The sequence below is a fragment of the Mycteria americana genome, chromosome 13, assembly GCF_035582795.1.
Source record: "Mycteria americana isolate JAX WOST 10 ecotype Jacksonville Zoo and Gardens chromosome 13, USCA_MyAme_1.0, whole genome shotgun sequence".
NCBI lineage: Eukaryota > Metazoa > Chordata > Aves > Ciconiiformes > Ciconiidae > Mycteria > Mycteria americana.
The window spans coordinates 3,610,190-3,627,837 of record NC_134377.1 but is presented as its reverse complement, the minus strand read 5'-3'; the positions used below and the strand labels follow the sequence as shown (position 1 = coordinate 3,627,837).

The 17,648-nt window shown below is 70.8% G+C and overlaps 2 protein-coding genes across 2 annotated transcripts; one reads left to right on the top strand and one right to left on the bottom strand.

The window, feature by feature from the left end:
- Window positions 1–653: 653 nt before the first annotated feature.
- On the bottom strand, window positions 654–4,397 carry WSB2 (WD repeat and SOCS box containing 2). Its single transcript, XM_075516274.1, has 9 exons — window positions 4,246–4,397; window positions 3,893–4,064; window positions 3,549–3,781; window positions 3,197–3,328; window positions 2,740–2,840; window positions 2,304–2,476; window positions 1,931–2,044; window positions 1,330–1,437; window positions 654–1,111 (listed from the first exon to the last, which is right to left on the bottom strand). Exons 1-9 carry the CDS (start codon window positions 4,259–4,261, stop codon window positions 949–951), a joined length of 1,212 nt encoding a protein of 403 aa, XP_075372389.1. The 5' UTR covers window positions 4,262–4,397; the 3' UTR covers window positions 654–948.
- Window positions 4,398–7,545: 3,148 nt separating this feature from the next.
- On the top strand, window positions 7,546–17,403 carry RASAL1 (RAS protein activator like 1). Its single transcript, XM_075515846.1, has 21 exons — window positions 7,546–7,790; window positions 9,343–9,399; window positions 9,490–9,603; window positions 9,716–9,777; window positions 9,865–9,994; window positions 10,829–10,910; window positions 10,991–11,128; window positions 11,397–11,485; window positions 11,646–11,763; window positions 11,855–12,008; window positions 12,214–12,278; window positions 12,418–12,530; window positions 12,723–12,915; window positions 13,004–13,141; window positions 13,971–14,115; window positions 14,375–14,550; window positions 14,640–14,777; window positions 15,860–15,995; window positions 16,086–16,206; window positions 16,283–16,347; window positions 17,185–17,403. Exons 1-21 carry the CDS (start codon window positions 7,726–7,728, stop codon window positions 17,313–17,315), a joined length of 2,430 nt encoding a protein of 809 aa, XP_075371961.1. The 5' UTR covers window positions 7,546–7,725; the 3' UTR covers window positions 17,316–17,403.
- Window positions 17,404–17,648: the final 245 nt, after the last annotated feature.

Sequence of the window (17,648 nt, the reverse complement as noted above, 5' to 3'; positions counted from 1 at the left end):
CACAGCCTCGGGCGCGTGCACGGGCCGAGCCCTCCAGCACGCAGGGGGCTCAAAGCACGTGCTGTCGCTCCCGACACCAGCTAAGCTGGAGGGAGACAAGCACACAAGACTGCTTTCGTGCACAGCATGTCTGGACGCCGGGCTGCTGGAGTGCTGAGCTCCAGCGGGGAGAGAAAGCAGCAGAGGAAGGGGAGCTGGGGGCCGCGTGAAGCCCCGTGTCCCACCTTCACGGCGGACTGGTCCCCCCCAGCACCCACGCTGAACGCTTGCTGGTCTGCCGCGCTTCAGAGCCGAGCGAGCACTCGCTGCCGCCGCGACAGCCGCAGCAGGAGGGCTGCAGGTCCTGGGCCCCAGTCCGCTGGAGCCTGCCCTGCCAGGTACCCCCAGGTCACCTCTAGGAGCCACGGGGAAAGACGTGAGGAATCATTTTTTATTCTGTCACCTCTGTCGTTTGTCCAGCTCACGCCCGGAGCAGGAGAGCGGCGGAGCGCGCGCTCCTCCGGGAACTAAGCTACAGTACCAGCCGGTCCCGGTGAGGGTCGGTTTCGTTGGGGACAGTTGTGGCCCCGTATTCGTACGAACGACAAAAGCTCTGCTCAGACTGCGGCTGCTAACCTTCAACCCACAACATTGCACTTGGAAACAAAAGCACCTGACCCAAAACTTGCAGATAGCAGGGGGACGGGGGGACCTGTGTCCCCTGCGGGGCCACCGCAGCTGTGCCCCTTGCCCTCTGCATGCGTTTTTTGCGGGGTTCTAGCATTATTATATCAAAAAATCCCTCCACATTCACAGACACAGCCCCAAAACAAGGGGAGTAGCAATCCTCCTGTCCCACGGCTCATGAATCAGCAAGACGTCGTTGCTGCAGTGCCTCTTCTGACCCGGGCCGAGCCCCGCCGCCGGGCAGAGGGCTCTCGCCTCCGTGCCTCCACTTTCCCCACTGCCTTAAAAGGTCCGGTAAGTGAGGAATTCCTTCAGCTTCCTGGGAATGGGGAGCGCAAGGACCTGGTACGTCGTCAGGAAGGTGCGCAGAGCTTTGCGACACAAGTGCTTTAGCGACGAGAGGACCCTTGGAGCGGTCCAGAACTGGACGTGGCCATCTCTGGTCCTGCAACGGGACCCAAAGAAGCCATGAGCACAGGGCAGAGCGACACGAGAAAACTCAAATTACCCCCAAATATCCCGAGCTTGCAGCAACCACGCGTTCCCCGGCCCAGGACACCAGTCTGCACCCCCAGGGAAGCCCGGAATTTGCAGAGCAGACCCAGAGCTGCAGGAGGAGGGAGCAGCCCCGTGTTTCTCCGCTCTCTTCTCCCGCATACGCACCCTGTGGCAATGAAACCGCCGTGTGGAAAGTACATGCAGCACAGGCCGTTGGTCATGGGAGCAAACGCAACTGGAGTCCGCAGCTCCAACGCCCAGATCCTCAGGAGCCTAAGGAGAAAGGGAGGGGACACAATGCCAGGCCCACATCCACGCAGTGCCTGCAGCTAAAATAAAGCCTCTGGGTTCACCTGAATGCATGCAAACTCTGGAGTAGGATTTTCTTCCCATGGGCTTAGAGCATCCCAGGAGTGTCACAACACGGCAGCAAGGCGGGAGGCACTGTCCCCTGTAGAGCCGAGCCGGATGCAGACAGAGCTAGTGACTGTGCCGAGGGGCACGGCGAGGGCGGCACGGCACGCAGGAGGACGCGGGCCGCGGCTCGTCGCTCAGCGGGGCGACAGGGCCCTGACCTTGCTACCCCTTGCCACAGCCAAGCCGCGGTGTCCCAGGCAAGCCTGCCCTTTCCCCTTATGCCGGGCATTGGTGGGGGCCTGGCACGCGAGGTCCGCTCCCCGCGGCACGTCCTGAGCTCCTGGTTTGTTTTGGTGGCGTTCTCCTGGGACCCTCTTCCCGCTGGAGGTCCCCGAGGGGGTTCACTCACCTGTCGTCCGCCACCGTGGCCAGGTAGAGGCCCTCAGGAGAGAAGCAGACGGAGCGCAGGGAGCTGGTGTGGACTTCGCTGCTGTAGTCCACCACCGAGTGCAAGGGGACGTGGCTGCGGGTGAGGAGAACAAGCCCGGCGTCAGCCCCAGGCTGCCGTGAGCCCCGTTCCACGGGGGCTCCCGCGGTCCCAACCGGCCCCAGTGCTCCAGGCCAAACCTGGCAAGTCAGAGCCCCCCTTCAGCCGCTGGAGACAGGGGAGAGGTGCCGGCTGTGCCCAACTAGAAGGGAAGGCCACGCTCAGCCCCAACAAACCCCCACGGCATTGCTCTGTCCCCCTTCCACGGTCCCTTACCGGCCCCCCAGCTCCATACCGCAGCGTCCTCAGCTGCTCCCCGGTGTAGGGGTCCCACATGATGACGCAGGTGTCGTAGGAGGCAGTGACGAGGAGCGCCGAGTCCGGCGAGAAGTCGCACGACACCACGCTGCTCTGGTGCCCCTCCAGCCTCCGGATGAGGGTATAGGACCGCATGCTCCACAGCAGTGCCTGCGGGACACGGGTGGGGGCTGAGGCTGGGAGCATCCCTGGGGCGGGAACGGAGGAGAAGCATCTCCCCCTTGGGGTTTAAGGCACACGGGCTCTGGTCCCAGCTCCTCCACGCAGAACCAGAACGGGCGAGGAGCGAGGGTGGCTCTGGCCTGGCCCCTTCTCAGAGCGGGGCTTCTCGCGTGGCGGGGGGGGACACGGAGGGCCGAGGGGAGCGCTGGGTTCAGGAGGACACGGGACGGCTCGCATCCTGCAGGACTCACCGACTTCTCTCCGGCAGCGGAGCAGAGCATGCTGCAGTCTGGGGAGATGGAGCAGCAGTAGACCCACTGCACGTGGCCCGACAGCACCTGGACCTGCCGCCCTGGGGACGGCAGACACGCGACTCAACGAGAGGGGGGCACGAGAGGCAGCGCTGGGCCCTGCCCCTGCCCTCCCCTCCCTTTCCCGAGAGGGAATGCACGCGGGGCTGGGGGTTCCCCTGGGCAGATCCCAAGCTCTGTCTACTTGTAACCCCCTCCTGCACCGCCCAGGCCCCACCTGGAAGAGGATGGCTCTGCTCCGTGTCGCAGGACTGTCCCCTCCCGCCTTGAACACTGTCCCCAGAGATCCTCTCCCACCGTCTCCCCTACCCAGGTGGGTTCCTCCCCCCTTTCCCGCAGCAGAGCCCAGCTCAGCCGGGGGTGACCTAGCACCAGGGACAGCCCTGCAGGCTCCTACCATCTCTGCTCAGGTCCCAGACGCGCAAGGTCTTGTCCCGTGAGGCCGACACAAGGATGAGGCTTCCATTGGGAGCGAAGCTCAGGTCTCTGACGACGTCCTGGTGCCCCAAGAGGCTGAAGAGGAGGTGTCCTGCGGAGAGGAGCCGTGCTCGGCGCCGTCCCTCCACGGGGAACGAGGCAGTGCCCCTCACGGGCAGGCAGCCCCGCTCGGGACAGGGCAGGGGCCCCCCGCTCACCCCGGGGAAGTATTTGGGGAGGGATGGAGACGGGATCTCCTTCCAAGGGAGAGCAAGGGGGGAGACGCCAGCCCGAAGCCACGACTGCTCCCGCTGTCGGCGAGGGCCGCTCACCTGTCTGCACCTCCCAGACCTTGATCTGCCCGTCGTTGAGGCCGGTGGCCAGGATCAGGCAGGGAAGACCCATGGCGCAGGTGGGGTCCGTCTCCCCCACCTCTGCCGCCGGCCAGCCGCTGAAGGCCAGGCCCCACACGATCTGGCCGCACTCCAGCGTCTTCTCCTTGGCCGCCCCTCGGCTCCTCGCCTCCGCTTTGCTGCCGCGGCTCTTGCGCTCCGAGGTTTTGCAGCTGCCGGCAGAGAGGAGGCACGGGCGCTTACCCCCGGGCAGCCTGGCCCCCCAGGGCCCCCCGCCCCGGCTCCGTGCACCCCCTCGCCGTCCCGCCGCCCCCCGCACTCACAGCTCGGCCTCCTCCAGGGGCCAGGGGAGCAGCTTGACCACGCAGTGTCCCTGCGACCAGGCGAACCAGGCCCCGTCGGGGGAGAAGGCCACGCTCCAGGTCTCGCAGCTGGATTTCCAGTCGTAGCGCTGGGGACGGCCCGGCTTCAGCTCGGCCAGCAGGACCGGCTCCTCTGGGCGGCGGGACGGCCACGTTACCCCCGGCCCGGGCCTCGCCCCGCTCCTCCCGCCCTCCCCCCGGGGACAGCCGGTCCCGGGGCGCGGGGGCGGGGGGGGGGTACCCGCTTCCCCGGCCCTCAGCGAGGCGGCCCCGGGCACCGCGGAGCCCGGCCGCCGCTCGCCGCCCCGCCTCACCTCCGCTCGGCTTCATGGCGGCTCCGCGGCCCGCCCGGCCCGGCCCCGCCGCCTCCGCCCGGCCACGGCAAGGCCCCGCCGGGCCGGGCGCGGCCTCCGCGGGCCCAGGCCCAGGCCCAGGCCCAGGGCGGCGGTGGCGGTAGCGGCGGCGGCGGCGGCGGCGGCGGCGGCGCGGTGCGGGGAGCGGAGCCCGCCGCCTCCCCTCCTCCTCCGCCTCCTCCGGCGGCACCGCCCCGCCGCGGCCCGGCGGGGGCCGGGGCCTGGGCAGCGGCAGCCGCGGGGCATCGGGGTGCTGGGGGGGGGAGGTGCCCGGAGGGCGGGGGGGGGGGGACCGCCGCCGCCGCCGCCGCCGCCGTCCCCTTGCCGGGGGCTTCCCGGGGATGGGGACGGCGGGAGCGGGGCGGGGGGAGCAGGAGAAGCGGCGGCACGGGCTCGGCTTCCCCGCCGGACCGCGGGGACTCCCCTGCCGCGGGGCCCTGCCGCGCCCCGAGCCCCGGGGCGGCAGCGGGAGGGACGCGGGCACAAGGCGGCCGGGAACGGGTCGGACGGCAAACAAAGCACCGAGCGCTGCCGGGGCCGGCCCTGTGGGGACGCCTTGGTCGCCCGTGGCCCCCCCGGTGCTGTGGGGCTGGCGGCAGGGAGGCCTGGCCTCCGGGCTGGGGCGCAGGAGGTTGTCAGGCTCCAAGGGGCACTCCAGGGACCCGGCACCCACACCGTGACACCCCTGGCAGTGACCCCCCCCCGGGACCCAGCACCCACACCGTGACACCCCTGGCAGTGACACCCCCCCCCGGGACCCAGCACCCACACCGTGACACCCCTGGCAGTGACACCCCCCCCGGGACCCAGCACCCACACCGTGACACCCCTGGCAGTGACACCCCCCCCCGGGACCCAGCACCCACACCGTGACACCCCTGGCAGTGACACCCCCCCCCGGGGACCCGGCACCCACACGGTGACACCCCTGGCAGTGACCCCCCCCAAGGACCCAGCACCTGCACAGTGACACCCCCTGGCAGTGACCCCCCCTGGGACCCAGCACCCACACAGTGACACCCCTGGCAGTGACCCACCCAGGACCCAGCACCCACACCGTGACACCCCCCCCAGCAGTGACACCCCCCAGGGACCCAGCACCCACACCGTGACACCCCCTTGGCAGTGACCCCCCCCAAGGACCCAGCACCCACACCGTGACACCCCCTTGGCAGTGACCCCCCCCAAGGACCCAGCACCTGCACAGTGACACCCCCTTGGCAGTGACCCCCCTTAGGACCCAGCACCCACACGGTGACACCCCTCCAGCAGTGACCCCCCCCCAGGACCCAGCACCCACACCGTGACACCCCTGGCAGTGACCCCCCCCCCGGGACCCAGCACCCACACCGTGACACCCCTGGCAGTGACCCCCCCCCCGGGACCCAGCACCCCCACGGTGACACCCCTGGCAGTGACCCACCCAGGACACAGCACCCACACAGTGACACCCCCCCCCAGCAGTGACACCCCCCCCAAGGACCCAGCACCCACACAGTGACAGCCCCCTGGCAGTGACCCCCTCCAGGCACCCAGCACCCACACAGTGACACCCACCCCACCAGCAGCAACCCCGGGGACCCAGCACCTGCACAGTGACACCCCCCAGGGACCCAGCACCCACACCGTGACACCCCCTGGCAGTGACACCCCCTGGGACCCAGCACCCACACAGTGAACACCCCCCTGGCAGTGAACCCCCCAGGGACCCAGCACCCACACCGTGACACCTCTGGCAGTGACCCCCCCCCGGGGACCCAGCACCCGCACGATGACACCCCCCTGGCAGTGACCCCCCCAGGACCCAGCACCCACACGGTGACATCCCCCCAGCAGTGACACCCCCCCCCAAGGACCCAGCACCCACATGGTGACAGCCCCCTGGCAGTGACCCCCTCCAGGCACCCAGCACCCACACAGTGACACCCCCCTGGCAGTGACCCCCCACAAGGACCCAGCACCCACACAGTGACACCCACCCCACCAGCAGCAACCCCGGGGACCCAGCACCTGCACAGTGACACCCCCCAGGGACCTAGCACCCACACCGTGACACCCCCTTGGCAGTGACCCCCCCCAAGGACCCAGCACCTGCACAGTGACACCCCCTTGGCAGTGACCCCCCTTGGGACCCAGCACCCACACCGTGACACCCCCTTGGCAGTGACCCCCCCCAAGGACCCAGCACCTGCACAGTGACATCCCCCGTCAGTGGCACCCCAAGGGCCCAGCACCCACACGGTGACACCCCTCCAGCAGTGACATCCCCCCCCAAGGACCCAGCACCCACACGGTGACACCCCCTTGGCAGTGACCCCCCCAGGACCCAGCACCCACACGGTGACACCCCTGGCAGTGACCCCCCCAGGACCCAGCACCCACACGGTGACACCCCTCCAGCAGTGACCCCCCCAAGGGCCCAGCACCCGCAGGGTGCCGCCCGCCCTGGCAGCGCCTACCGTGAGTCACTGCAGGAGAATCTGGCCAGCCCACCCCCGCACCTCCCCCGGAATTCGCCGTCCCTCCGGCCCCCCAGTGCCCCCCGCTATGCCTGGCACTGGGGGGGGACACACACACCAGCAGGGCAGTGGGGACAGGGGGGACCTCACCCCCCCAGTGCTCATCCCCCTTCACCCCCCCCCGGCTTGGGGTGCTCAGTGCAGAAAAGCCGGGGTGCGGGGAGAGTGGGGATCCAGGGAGCACCACGGTGCTGCCCACGCAGGCACCCCGGGACCTCCCGGAGCCTCCCTGGTCTGGCTCGGGGTGTCCCCTGCAAGGGCAGGGGCACCCGGGGGGGGGGCAAGGTCCCGTGGGGGTCTCAGGGACCGCTGTGTCAGCAGCCCCCCCAAGCTGGCTGCTTCCTCCGCCGCATCCCCACCCCGAGGCCAACGTCCGTGCCAGGCTCCCTGCGGCACCCACCGCCACCCCGGGCTCTGGGGACAGCCCCCCCGGCCTGGGGACAGTCTCTTGTGCCGCTCGGGCGCTATGGGACAGAAGCTGCCGCCCCCCCCCCGAAGGGCCCAGCGCTCTGCGATGGCCCCGTGCCTCAGTTTCCCCATTGCTAGAAGGGCGGGGGGGGGGGGGGGGGCTTTGCCCACGCCCGGTGGTCGCTGATACACAGGGGGACCCCCACGGCGAGCTGCTGGTCCGCTGGGCCAGTGGGCACGAGGCCAGCACGCCCAAGCTCGCCCGCTGCCGCGTGCCCGCGCGCTCTGGCTCGCTTGCTCTCGCCCGCTGCTCCGGCGCAGGTGGGGAGCGAAGCAGTGAGAAAAACAAGCGAGAAGAGGAAAAAGGAAGAAGCGACAGCGAGAAGCCGTTGGGGAGGAGGAGGAGGCCGGTGGCGGCAGCCCCACCGGCGGTGCGGGGGGCTCGGGGCACCCCGGGGCCCCCACTGCAGAGGCCCCCATGGACTCCTAGGCACCCGCCCCGAAGTTCTCCGGCATGGCCAAAACCACCTCCCTGCACTGCCGGGTGGTGGAGGGGAAGGACCTGCCCGCCAAGGACGTGTGAGTAGCTCGGGGGGCTCTCAGCCCCCCCAGTTTCCCCCGGCCCCCCACCCTGGGAGACATGGTGGGGGGGAGGGGGGGGGGGCTGGGTGCCCTGGGTGCTCTGCTCTGCCTGCAGTTTTGGGGGTCCCTGCTTGCACCCATGCTGGCAGGGACCCATTGCCCCGAAGGGGGGGTCTAGGGGTGGCAGGGGACTGCCAGCCTCCTCAGCCCCCCCCCCCCCCCCCCGCAGGAGGCGTATGAGCCCCCCAACCCCTTGGGCATCCCCTTGCTGCCCCCCAGCAGGGTGGGCACAGGGTGTCCCCCCAAGGCTGTGGGTAGCACCCCCACATACCTACTGGGCATCCACGCCCTCGGGGGGGGCTAAGGGGGCAGGGAGACCCCCTGCCCGCTCCTGCCCTGTGCGGCTCCGCCTCGGTGGAGCTGACAGCCCCGCTCCTCCGGATGTGCCAGCCTGGCACTGCCGGCCGCTCCCAGGGCTGGGCAGCCGGGGACGGCTGTGGGCAGCGGGGCCTCCCTGCCTCAGTTTCCCCGCCTGGCGAGGGTCATGCTGCCATGCTGGCTGCCCCGCTTGGGGGGTCTGGGCACAGCGGGGCAATCGGGACCCACCAGCATGGGGGAGAGGTGCCCGGTGCTGCTCCCAGCCCCCCCAAATCCAGCTTGGGGCCGTCCTGGGGCTGCAGAGGGGCTCGGGGTGACCCACTCTTGTCCGGGCTCTCGAGGGGGTCGGGAGCTGTCAACCCCACAGCGCGCTGCCGGATTTGCCTGCCTGTCCCTGCCAGAACAGCCGGGCCACGGGCTTTGCTCTGCCGGGAGGCGCTCAGATACCCCTGGGGATTAACAACGCCGTTCGTTAGCCAGCACGCAACATCGCCCGGGCTCACAGCAAGCGGGGCTGAACCCCCAGCCTCCGCCAGGACCTTCCCGTCCCCCGCTCCGTGGCTGGGACAGAGGCTGGGGTCACCTCCCTTGCCCCAGCCAGGGTCTGGTTCCTTGCTGGAGTGCCTCCCGTAATCCCCTGCCTCCAGCAGCTGGGGATTCGGGGCTCCAGCATCGCCCCGGGCACGCCACCCCAGGCTGGCATCCCTCGGTGCAGGTCCGGCTGCCGTAAATGAGCGGGGAAGGGGCTTCCCAGGGACCAGGTGGAAGAGCCCTGGATCCGGCCCGCGTCCCCTCCATCCCGTCCTCCCCTGCGGAAGGGGTTAAGCCTGGGAAGGGCCCTGGCCCAGGCTGGTGTCACCCTGACACCGTGGGTTGCCACAGAAACTTGGGCTCGGCCGTGCCGCTGGCAAGGCACCGGTACCCACGGGCGGGGGGTACGGGGACGCAGGGCGATGGACGCAGGGCGACGGCTCGGGGTGGCCCGGTGTCAGTTGCGGGGCTGGGCTGAGACCGGGCAACTCATCTCACGCCCCGGGGCTGGCGCGTCGCTGGCGGGGTTTGAAGCGACGCTTGGATCCGTCCCCCTGAGCACCCCCCAGCAGCAGCCCCCGGGGACGGGTGGGACCCCCAGGTGGGGGGCTGACCCTGCCCACCCACTTCCCCTGCCCAGCTCCGGCTCCAGCGATCCCTACTGCGTGGTCAAGGTGGACAACGAGGTGGTGGCCAGGTAGGGGGGACACCACGCCACCCCGGGGAGGGGACGCGCGGGGACGGGCGCGCTCCCTGGGGGTGCAGCCACCTCTCCCATCGCCGGCAGGACGGCCACGGTGTGGAAAAGCCTGAACCCTTTTTGGGGGGAGGAATACACCCTGCGCCTGCCCCGCGGCTTCCGCAGCCTCGCCGTCTATGTGCTGGATGAAGACACCGTCGGGTAGGGGGGACAACGGGGCCACGGGTGGGCACCAGTCACCCGTGGGGAACCCCTGAGGGGTGGCACGGCCCCGTCGGTGGCCTCAGCGCCCGCCGTGTCTCTGCCCTCGCAGGCAGGATGACGTTATCGGCAAGGTCTCGCTCGGCCGCCAGCAGATCTCGGCCGAGCCGCGGGGTGAGTGGGGGGCATGTCGGGGGGCTGAGGGGGGGGCAGCGGGGCACATCCCCACGCCTCGGGGCGCCCGCCCGTCCCCCTCAGCAGGTGTTGACAGCTGGCTCAGCCTGGCGCCCGTGGACCCCAACGAGGAGGTGCAGGGCGAGATCCACCTGGAGCTGCGGGTCCTCGAGCAGGGCCACCCGCGGGTGCTGCGCTGCCACCTCATCGAGGCCAGGTAGCGGGGGGCTGGCGGGGCACGATGGGCACGCGGCCGTCCCAGGGTCTTATTTTCGGCTGGGGGAGGTCTGGATGGCGGGAGGAGGGGAGGTGAGGGGGGACGGCGGTGGCAAGGGGCTCCTCCTCCCTCCTCAGCACCGGGAAGGGCCCTCAATCCACCCTGCTCGGGGACATCGGTGTGCCAAGCCACGTGTCACAACGTTGTGGGGTCTCAAGCAGGGAACGCGCTGCCTCGGACGCTGCCAGCCCTGCTCGGGGACGAGGATGGGGGGACGAGGGGCAGAGCTGGGTGGCCCGGAGGGCCACGGGGTACCTGGGGACGGTCCCCATCAGACCAGCTGGCTCTCGCGTCGGGTTTCTCCCCTTTGGTTTCAAAACTGAGGGAAACTGAGGCACGCCCCAGGCCGCCCCTCCGCTCCGGGGTGCGTGTGCATGCGTGTGCACGGGTGTGCGCGTGTGCCCACACACGCAGCTGCCAGACGGCAAGCGGAGCGGGAGGCAGAGGCAGCATCCCGCTGCCATGGCAACCGAAGCGGGTACCACGGCAACGGGATGGCCACGGGGACAGCCAGGAGGGACAGCAGAGCCCCCCCGCTGTGCCGCCTGGCCCCCAGGGACGGGGGGGAGGAGGGGGTTCGGGGTAGGAGCGGCGCTGGGGAACGGGGACCCACGCTCGCCAGCATCCCCCCGGCGCCTGCCGGCTGCCCCACGGATGCCCGGGGTGCCCAGGCAAGCCGGGGAAAAGGGGGGGGCACAGGGGTGCAGGGACCGCGCTGGCGGGGACAGGCCCCCTGCCCGCTGCGCCCCCGCTGACCCCCCCCCCCTTCTGCAGGGACCTGGCTCCCCGGGACCTCTCGGGCACCTCGGACCCCTTCGCCCGGGTGTCGTGCTGCGGGCGCGCGTTGGAGACGGCCGTGAGTCGGGGTGCTGCGTGCTGGGACCCAGAGGCCCGGGCGCCTCGTCCCCCGCAGCCACCGGTCCCTGTCCCCGGCAGGTGATTAAGAAAACTCGTTTCCCGCGCTGGGACGAGGTGCTGGAGTTCGAGCTGGCGGAGGGCGAGCCGGGGGAGGCCGTGCTGAGCGTGGAGGTGTGGGACTGGGACATCGTGGGCAAGAATGACTTCTTGGGACGGGTGAGGACCTCGGGGCACACTGGCACGGGGCAGGGTCCCGGGGGCGCCTCCGCACCCCCGGCCCCTCCCCATGCTCAGGGTCTGGGTGACCACGGGTCAGGACCCACGGGGACGGGGATGGGGGCAGGGGGCAGGGCCGCATCCAGACCCCCTGCCTGTCCTGGGGTCTCCCCCGAGGAGGGGTCCCCGCTGGCCGGGGAAGTGAGACGCAGCACAGGGCGCTGGCGCGTGCCCCCCCGCTCCTCAGACCCTGCCTCCGGCCCCCCAGGTCGAGTTCCCCCTGGACGCCATCTGCACCGACCCCCCCAAGGGCTGGTTCCAGCTCCTGCCCTTCCCCAGCACCGCCGAGGACCCTGGGTGAGTGCAGGCAGCGAGGCCGGGCAGCTGCCCGCGACCTGCACGAGCGGCTCCCCAGGGCGGCTGCGCCCAGGGCAGCGCGGAGGGGGTGGCCCCCCCGTCCCGGCGACGGAGGGCGGTGGGTGCGGGACGCGGCCGAGCCCCTCCCGTGTTGCCGCAGGGGACGGCTGGGCGCCCTGCGGCTGGCGGTGCGGCTGGTGGAGGACAGGGTCCTGCCCCCCCCCTACTACCAGCCCCTCATCCAGCTCCTCACCGAGCCCATCCTCTGCCCAGGCCAGGTGGGTGCTGTGGGGTGGGGGGACCCTTGGGGACAGCCGGGGACCACCCCGGCGCAGGGGCCTCGCTGTGCCCACCCTGCCCTCCCCACAGCCCCCCGCCGGCACAGCCCTGGCCATCCTGGAGGAGGTGACCTCGGGGGAGAGCCGGCAGGACGTGGCCACCAAGCTGGTGAAGATCTTCTTGGGGCAGGGGCTGGCCGTGCCCCTCCTGGACTATCTCACTGCCCGCGAGCTGGCCAGGACCAGTAAGTGCCAGGGCTGGGGGCACTACCTGCACCCCCCAGCCGGGAAACTGGGTTGCCACGGTCCCCCTAGACCCCCACGGGGAGAAGAGTGGGGCCACCAAGGGGGAGGCAGGAAAGGTGCCACGTGTCCCCGGGGTCGGGCACACCAGGGACGGCTGGGGCATCGCCCCGTGCCCGCCTTGCCACGGCCTCTGCGCTCTTCCAGCGGACCCCAACACCCTCTTCCGCTCCAACTCGCTGGCCTCCAAGTCCGTGGAGCAGTTCATGAAGGTGAGCGTGGGAGGGGACACCGGCCGGGTCCCCGCTGCACCCTCCCGTGATGGCATCGGGGCACAGGGCCGGGTTGCGTCCCAGCAGGGCATCTGGAAACAGTTTGGGGACAAAGATGGTGACTTCCCATCCCTTGCAGGTGGTGGGGCTGCCTTACCTGCACGAGGTCCTGAAGCCCGTGGTGAACCGCATCTTCGAGGAGAAGAAGTACGTGGAGCTGGACCCCGGCAAGATGGAGCTGAGCCGCAGCAGGCGAGTGCGGAGGGGACGGCTGGGGGGGACACGGTGCCTGCCACATCCCAAGCCCCCCCATCCGCGTGTCTCCTGCGGGAGGGGGTCACCCATTGCTGCTGAGCCCAGGGATCACCTCAATGACTTTTGGCTAACTCGGGGTGGCCCGTTCCTGGGCATCGGGTGCCCCCTGACCCGGCGCCATCCCCGCAGGAGGATCTCCTTCAAGGGGTCCCTGTCGGAGGCGCGGGTGCGGGAGAGCAGTCTGGAGCTGCTGAAGGGCTACCTGGGGGACATCGTCGACGCCATCGCGGGCTCGGTGGAGAAGTGTCCCCTTGTCATGAGGATGGCCTTCAAGCAGCTCCGCAGGCGGGTGGAGGAGCGGTTCCCCTCGGCGCAGCACGAGGTGGGGCAGGCGGCGGGGCCGGGGCCGGGGGTCCACACGGCGCCGGGACCGCTGCCCCGAGCCCTGAGCTGTCCCTGTCCCCGGCCAGGAGGTGCGATACTTCGCCATCAGCGGGTTTCTCTTCCTTCGTTTCTTTGCCCCCGCCGTCCTCACCCCGAAGCTCTTCAGCCTCCGGGAGCAGCACGCTGACCCCCGCACCGGCCGCACGCTCCTGCTGCTCGCCAAGGTGCGGGGAGCCCGGGATGGGATGGGGAGAACAGGGAGGGATGGGGATGCTGGGGAGGGATGGGGACGCTGGGGAGGGATGGGGACCACTGGGAGAGATGGAGACCCTTGGGAAAAGATGGGGACCCTGGGGAGGGTTGGGGACCCCAGGGAGGGGCGGGGAACCTGGGGAAGGGCAGGGACCCTGTGGAGGGATGGGGACCCTGGGGAGAGATGGGGACCTTGGGGAAGGACAGGGACACTGGGGAGGGGTGGGGACCCTGGGGAGGGACAGGGGTCTCAAAGAGGGATGAGGAGCCCAGGGAGGGATGGGGACTTCAGGGAGGGACCCCAGAAAGGACAGAGACTTCAGGGAGGGATGCGGACCCTGTGGAGAGATGGGGATCCACAGGGGACGGGCGTGCCAGGGAGGGATGGGGACCCCAGAAAGGCAGGGAGACCCTGGGGAGGGGAGGGGACCCACGGGAGGGATGGGAAGCCCGGGGAGGGAAGGGGAACCTGGGGAGGGACAGTGAGCCCAGGGACCGATGGGGACCCCAAGGAGGGCAGAGCCATTCCTGCCCACGTGCCATGGGCTGGCTCCTTCCCACACCGCTTGAGGCCAGCCCTGCCCGTCGCCGGGCCACGCCACCACGCGTCGGGCACAGGGCAGGAGCCGGCCTGGGGCACCCGCTGTGTCCCCTCACCCCCTGGGCTGCTCCGCTTTTCCACTTTTCTCTCCAATTCCCAAGCCCCCGGGGTTCAGGGCAGCAGCCAGAGCGGGGGTCACCCCCCGCAGCCCCCGCGCCACGGGGGGTACGGCAGCGTGAGCCCTTCCCCGCGCGGGGCAGGCGCTGCAGAGCATCGGCAACCTGGGGCTGCAGCTGGGGCAGGGCAAGGAGCCGTGGATGGCCCCGCTGCACGCCGTCCTGCTGCCCAGCGTCACCCGGGTCAAAGCCTTCCTGGACAGCCTGGTGGCTGTGGAGAGCACCGAGGGTGAGCGGGCACGCCGGGTGCTGCGGGGACACGGGGGGCACCACTGGTGCTGGGTCCGGCCGTGCCAGCACCCAACGCGGAGGGGTGGCATCGCCCCTGCTGTCCCCCGCACGCTGGGAGCATCCCCGGGGAGCGGGACCCGCTCGGTGCCGTGCGGATGCTGCCAGGATGGCCGGGGACGGGCATCCTCGGGCTGGGGGAGGCGGTGGCACTTGGGGTGATGCCGCTGCCTCCCTGCCCGGCCATGCCGCGGCCGCAGCGGGCGAGGGGCCGGTGCCCCCGGCACTTTTCTGCCCCTCGGCCACCATCAAGGAGGGGTACCTGCACACCCGCACGGCGGGGGGGCCCAAACTGCTGCCCCGCTTCGCCTTCAAGAAGAGGTACTTCTGGCTCAGCAGCGAGGCCCTGACCTACTCCAAGTCCCCCGAGTGGCAGGTGGGTGCTGCCCGTGACCCCCACCCCACGCCCGGCGCCCGGGGAGGGGATGTGGGTGCAGTGAGTTGCGGTATTTTGGGGTCCCCCAGGAGCGCTGCTCCATCCCCGTGCCGTGGATGCGGGCGGTGGAGCGGGTGGACGAGGGCACCTTCCAGCACCCCCACGTCATGCAGATCGTGGCGCAGGATGGCGCCGGGCAGCTCCACACCACCTACATCCAGTGCAAGGTGGGTGCCCCCCCACCCTGCCCCGGGCGCCCCGGGAACCCCCCGCCCCAGCACCCCAGGAGCCCCCTCCCTGGCACCCAGCCCTGGGGCACCCCCAGGTCCCATGGGGACAATGGGAATGGTCCCGGTCCCAATTCCAGTTATACCCAGGCACCGGCTGTACTGGGAACACTGGGGTGCCCAGCCCTGGCTCTACTGGTGACAAGGGGGTGTCTGGGCCCTGGCTGTACTGGGAAAATTGGGGTATCCTACTCTGGCTGTACTGGGGTCACTGGGGTACCAGCTGGGATCAGTAGGGTATCCAGCCATATCTGTACTGGTGTCACTGGGGTACCAGCTCTGGGATACTGGTGTCAGCGGGGTACCCAGCCATATCTGTACTGGGGTCACTGGGGTACCAGCCCTGGCTGTACTGGGATCAGTGGGGTATCCAGCCATATCTGTACTGGGGTCACTGGGGTACCAGCTCTGGGATACTGGGGTCAGCGGGGTACCCAGCCATATCTGTACTGGGGTCACTGGGGTACCAGCTCTGGGATACTGGGGTCAGCAGGGTACCCAGCCATATCTGTACTGGGATCACTGGGGTACCAGCTCCGGGATACTGGGGTCAGCGGGGTACCCAGCCATATCTGTACTGGGATCACTGGGGTACCAGCTCTGGGATACTGGGGTCAGCAGGGTACCCAGCCATATCTGTACTGGGATCACTGGGGTACCAGCTCCAGGATACTGGGGTCAGCGGGGTACCCAGCTATATTCTGCGGTCTCTGGGGTACCAGCCCTGTCTGTACTGGGATCACTGGGGTCCCAGCCCTATTTGCACTGGGGTCACTGGGGTACCCTGGCTCCCGTGGTGCCATCTCCCCGCCAGGTCCTACCTGGGCAGCTTTGCCATCCAACTGTCACTCCCGGTCACCCGGCCCTGGTGCCCGCCGCCATCCCCGGTGCCCACCCCTGCCGGGGACCCCGTCGGCGTCGCCCCTGCCCGCCTCCACCCTCCTCCTCCTCCTCCTCCCCGCCCAGCGCAGGGTGCCCGTGGGTGCCTGGCGGGCTGCCACCCTCCCTGCCTGTCCCCACAGAGCGGCCAGGAGCTGTGGCAGTGGCTCTGGGCGGTGCGGCAGGCCAGCAGCGCCAACGAGGCCATGCTGCCCACCTGCCACCCCGGCACCTTCCGTGGGGGCCGCTGGACCTGCTGCCTGCAGCCTGCCAGCACCGGTAAGGCCGGCAGGCAGCGAGGGACGGGGGTTCCCCCGGGCAGGGGGTGCAGGGGTCCCCCGGCACCCTCACTGCGGCTGTCGCTGGCAGCGCCCGGCTGCAGCCGGACCCACAGCACCGTGGCGCTGGGCGAGTGGAGCGACCCCCTGGACCCCTCGGCAGCGGCGCAGACCCTCTACGGGCACCTCCGGCGGGCAGGGGCCCGGCTGCGGTGAGGCTGGGGGTCCCGGGGGACCCCGGGGGCTGGCGGGCGGGGGGGGAGCGTGCTGAGGGTCCCTCTCCCGCAGGGCGGCGGGAGCCGAGGGTCCCGAGGGCGGCGCGGCGGCCGAGCCCCCCTGCCCGGGGCAGGCAGGTACGGGCAGCCCTGCTGCGTGGGGAAGGGTGACGGGGACCCTGCACCCCGGGGTGCTGCCTGGGGCGGCCCCTGCGTGGGGCAGCTGGCACACGCGTGCACACGCCGATGCACGCGCTTGCACACGCGTGCACACGCCCCCCCCCCCCCAGCGCTCAGCTGGTCCCCTCCACCAGGGGACAGCAAATACACACGGCCACGGCCACGCGGCCACAGGGACACACGCCCAGGGGGATGCACACGGCCAGACACACGCCCACGCACGGATATGCACGCCCGGGCGCGCACCGATGCCCACGCGGGTGCGTGCGTGGGTGCACCCACACCCACACCGAGCTTCAGACACACGCACACCCCTGCACACGCACACCCCTACCCCCCGATACCCCCATAAGCACCCCCCCATCCCCACGCACACCCTCCCACCCCCACACTCCCCACGCACACACCTCCCCCACCCGGCAGAGTCTGTCCGTGTCCGTGGGGTACTGGGGAGGTGGGGGGGATGGGGCATAGGGTGGGACGTGGGGGGACGGACGAGAGGCGGTGGGACAGGCTGGGATGGGGGGGCACGGGGGGACGGAGTGGGACATAGTGGGATGGGGGGGGGGGGGTGGTCCGTGGGTGGGTGCCGCGGGTGGGTGCCGGAGATAGGTGTCAAGGGCGGGTGCCGGGGGTGGGTACCGGGGATGGGTGCTAGAGGTGGGTGCCGGGGGGGCGATGGGCGTGGGTGACGAGGGCGTACCCCGCATGGGTGCCGTGGAGGTGCCGGGGGTGTACCGCGAGTGGGTGCCGCGGGTGGGTGCCGGGCGCGGCGCTGACCCTGCCGGGGCGCAGGCGGGCCGGTCGGGGGGCGGCTGCAGGCGGTGCTGCGGGACCTGGACATCGCCCACGACGCCTTCGCCCGCCGAGACGACGCCCCGGGGCCGCCCCCGAGCCCCCCCCCGGCGCCGGCGCCCGCCATTTGACCGGCGGCGGCTGGGACTACACCTCCCAGCATGCCCTGCGCCCCGCTGCGCCCAGCCCCGCCTGCCCGCGCCGCGGGGCCTGCTGGGAGCTGTAGTCCCTCCCTCCCCCCCCGGTGGGGGCCTCATCCCACCCGGGACCCGTGTCCCGCGGGGAGTGCCCGTGTGCCGGGACAGCGGATCTAGGGCCCCCCCAGCACACGCGTGTGCAAACACACACACACACGTGCTCCTCTGTCCACGGGGGTGCCCCGAGCCCCCCCCCGCCAGCCCAGCATCCCGCAGGGAGTGACCAACACCCACGCTCAACGACACCCCACTGGGTGGGGGAGCGAC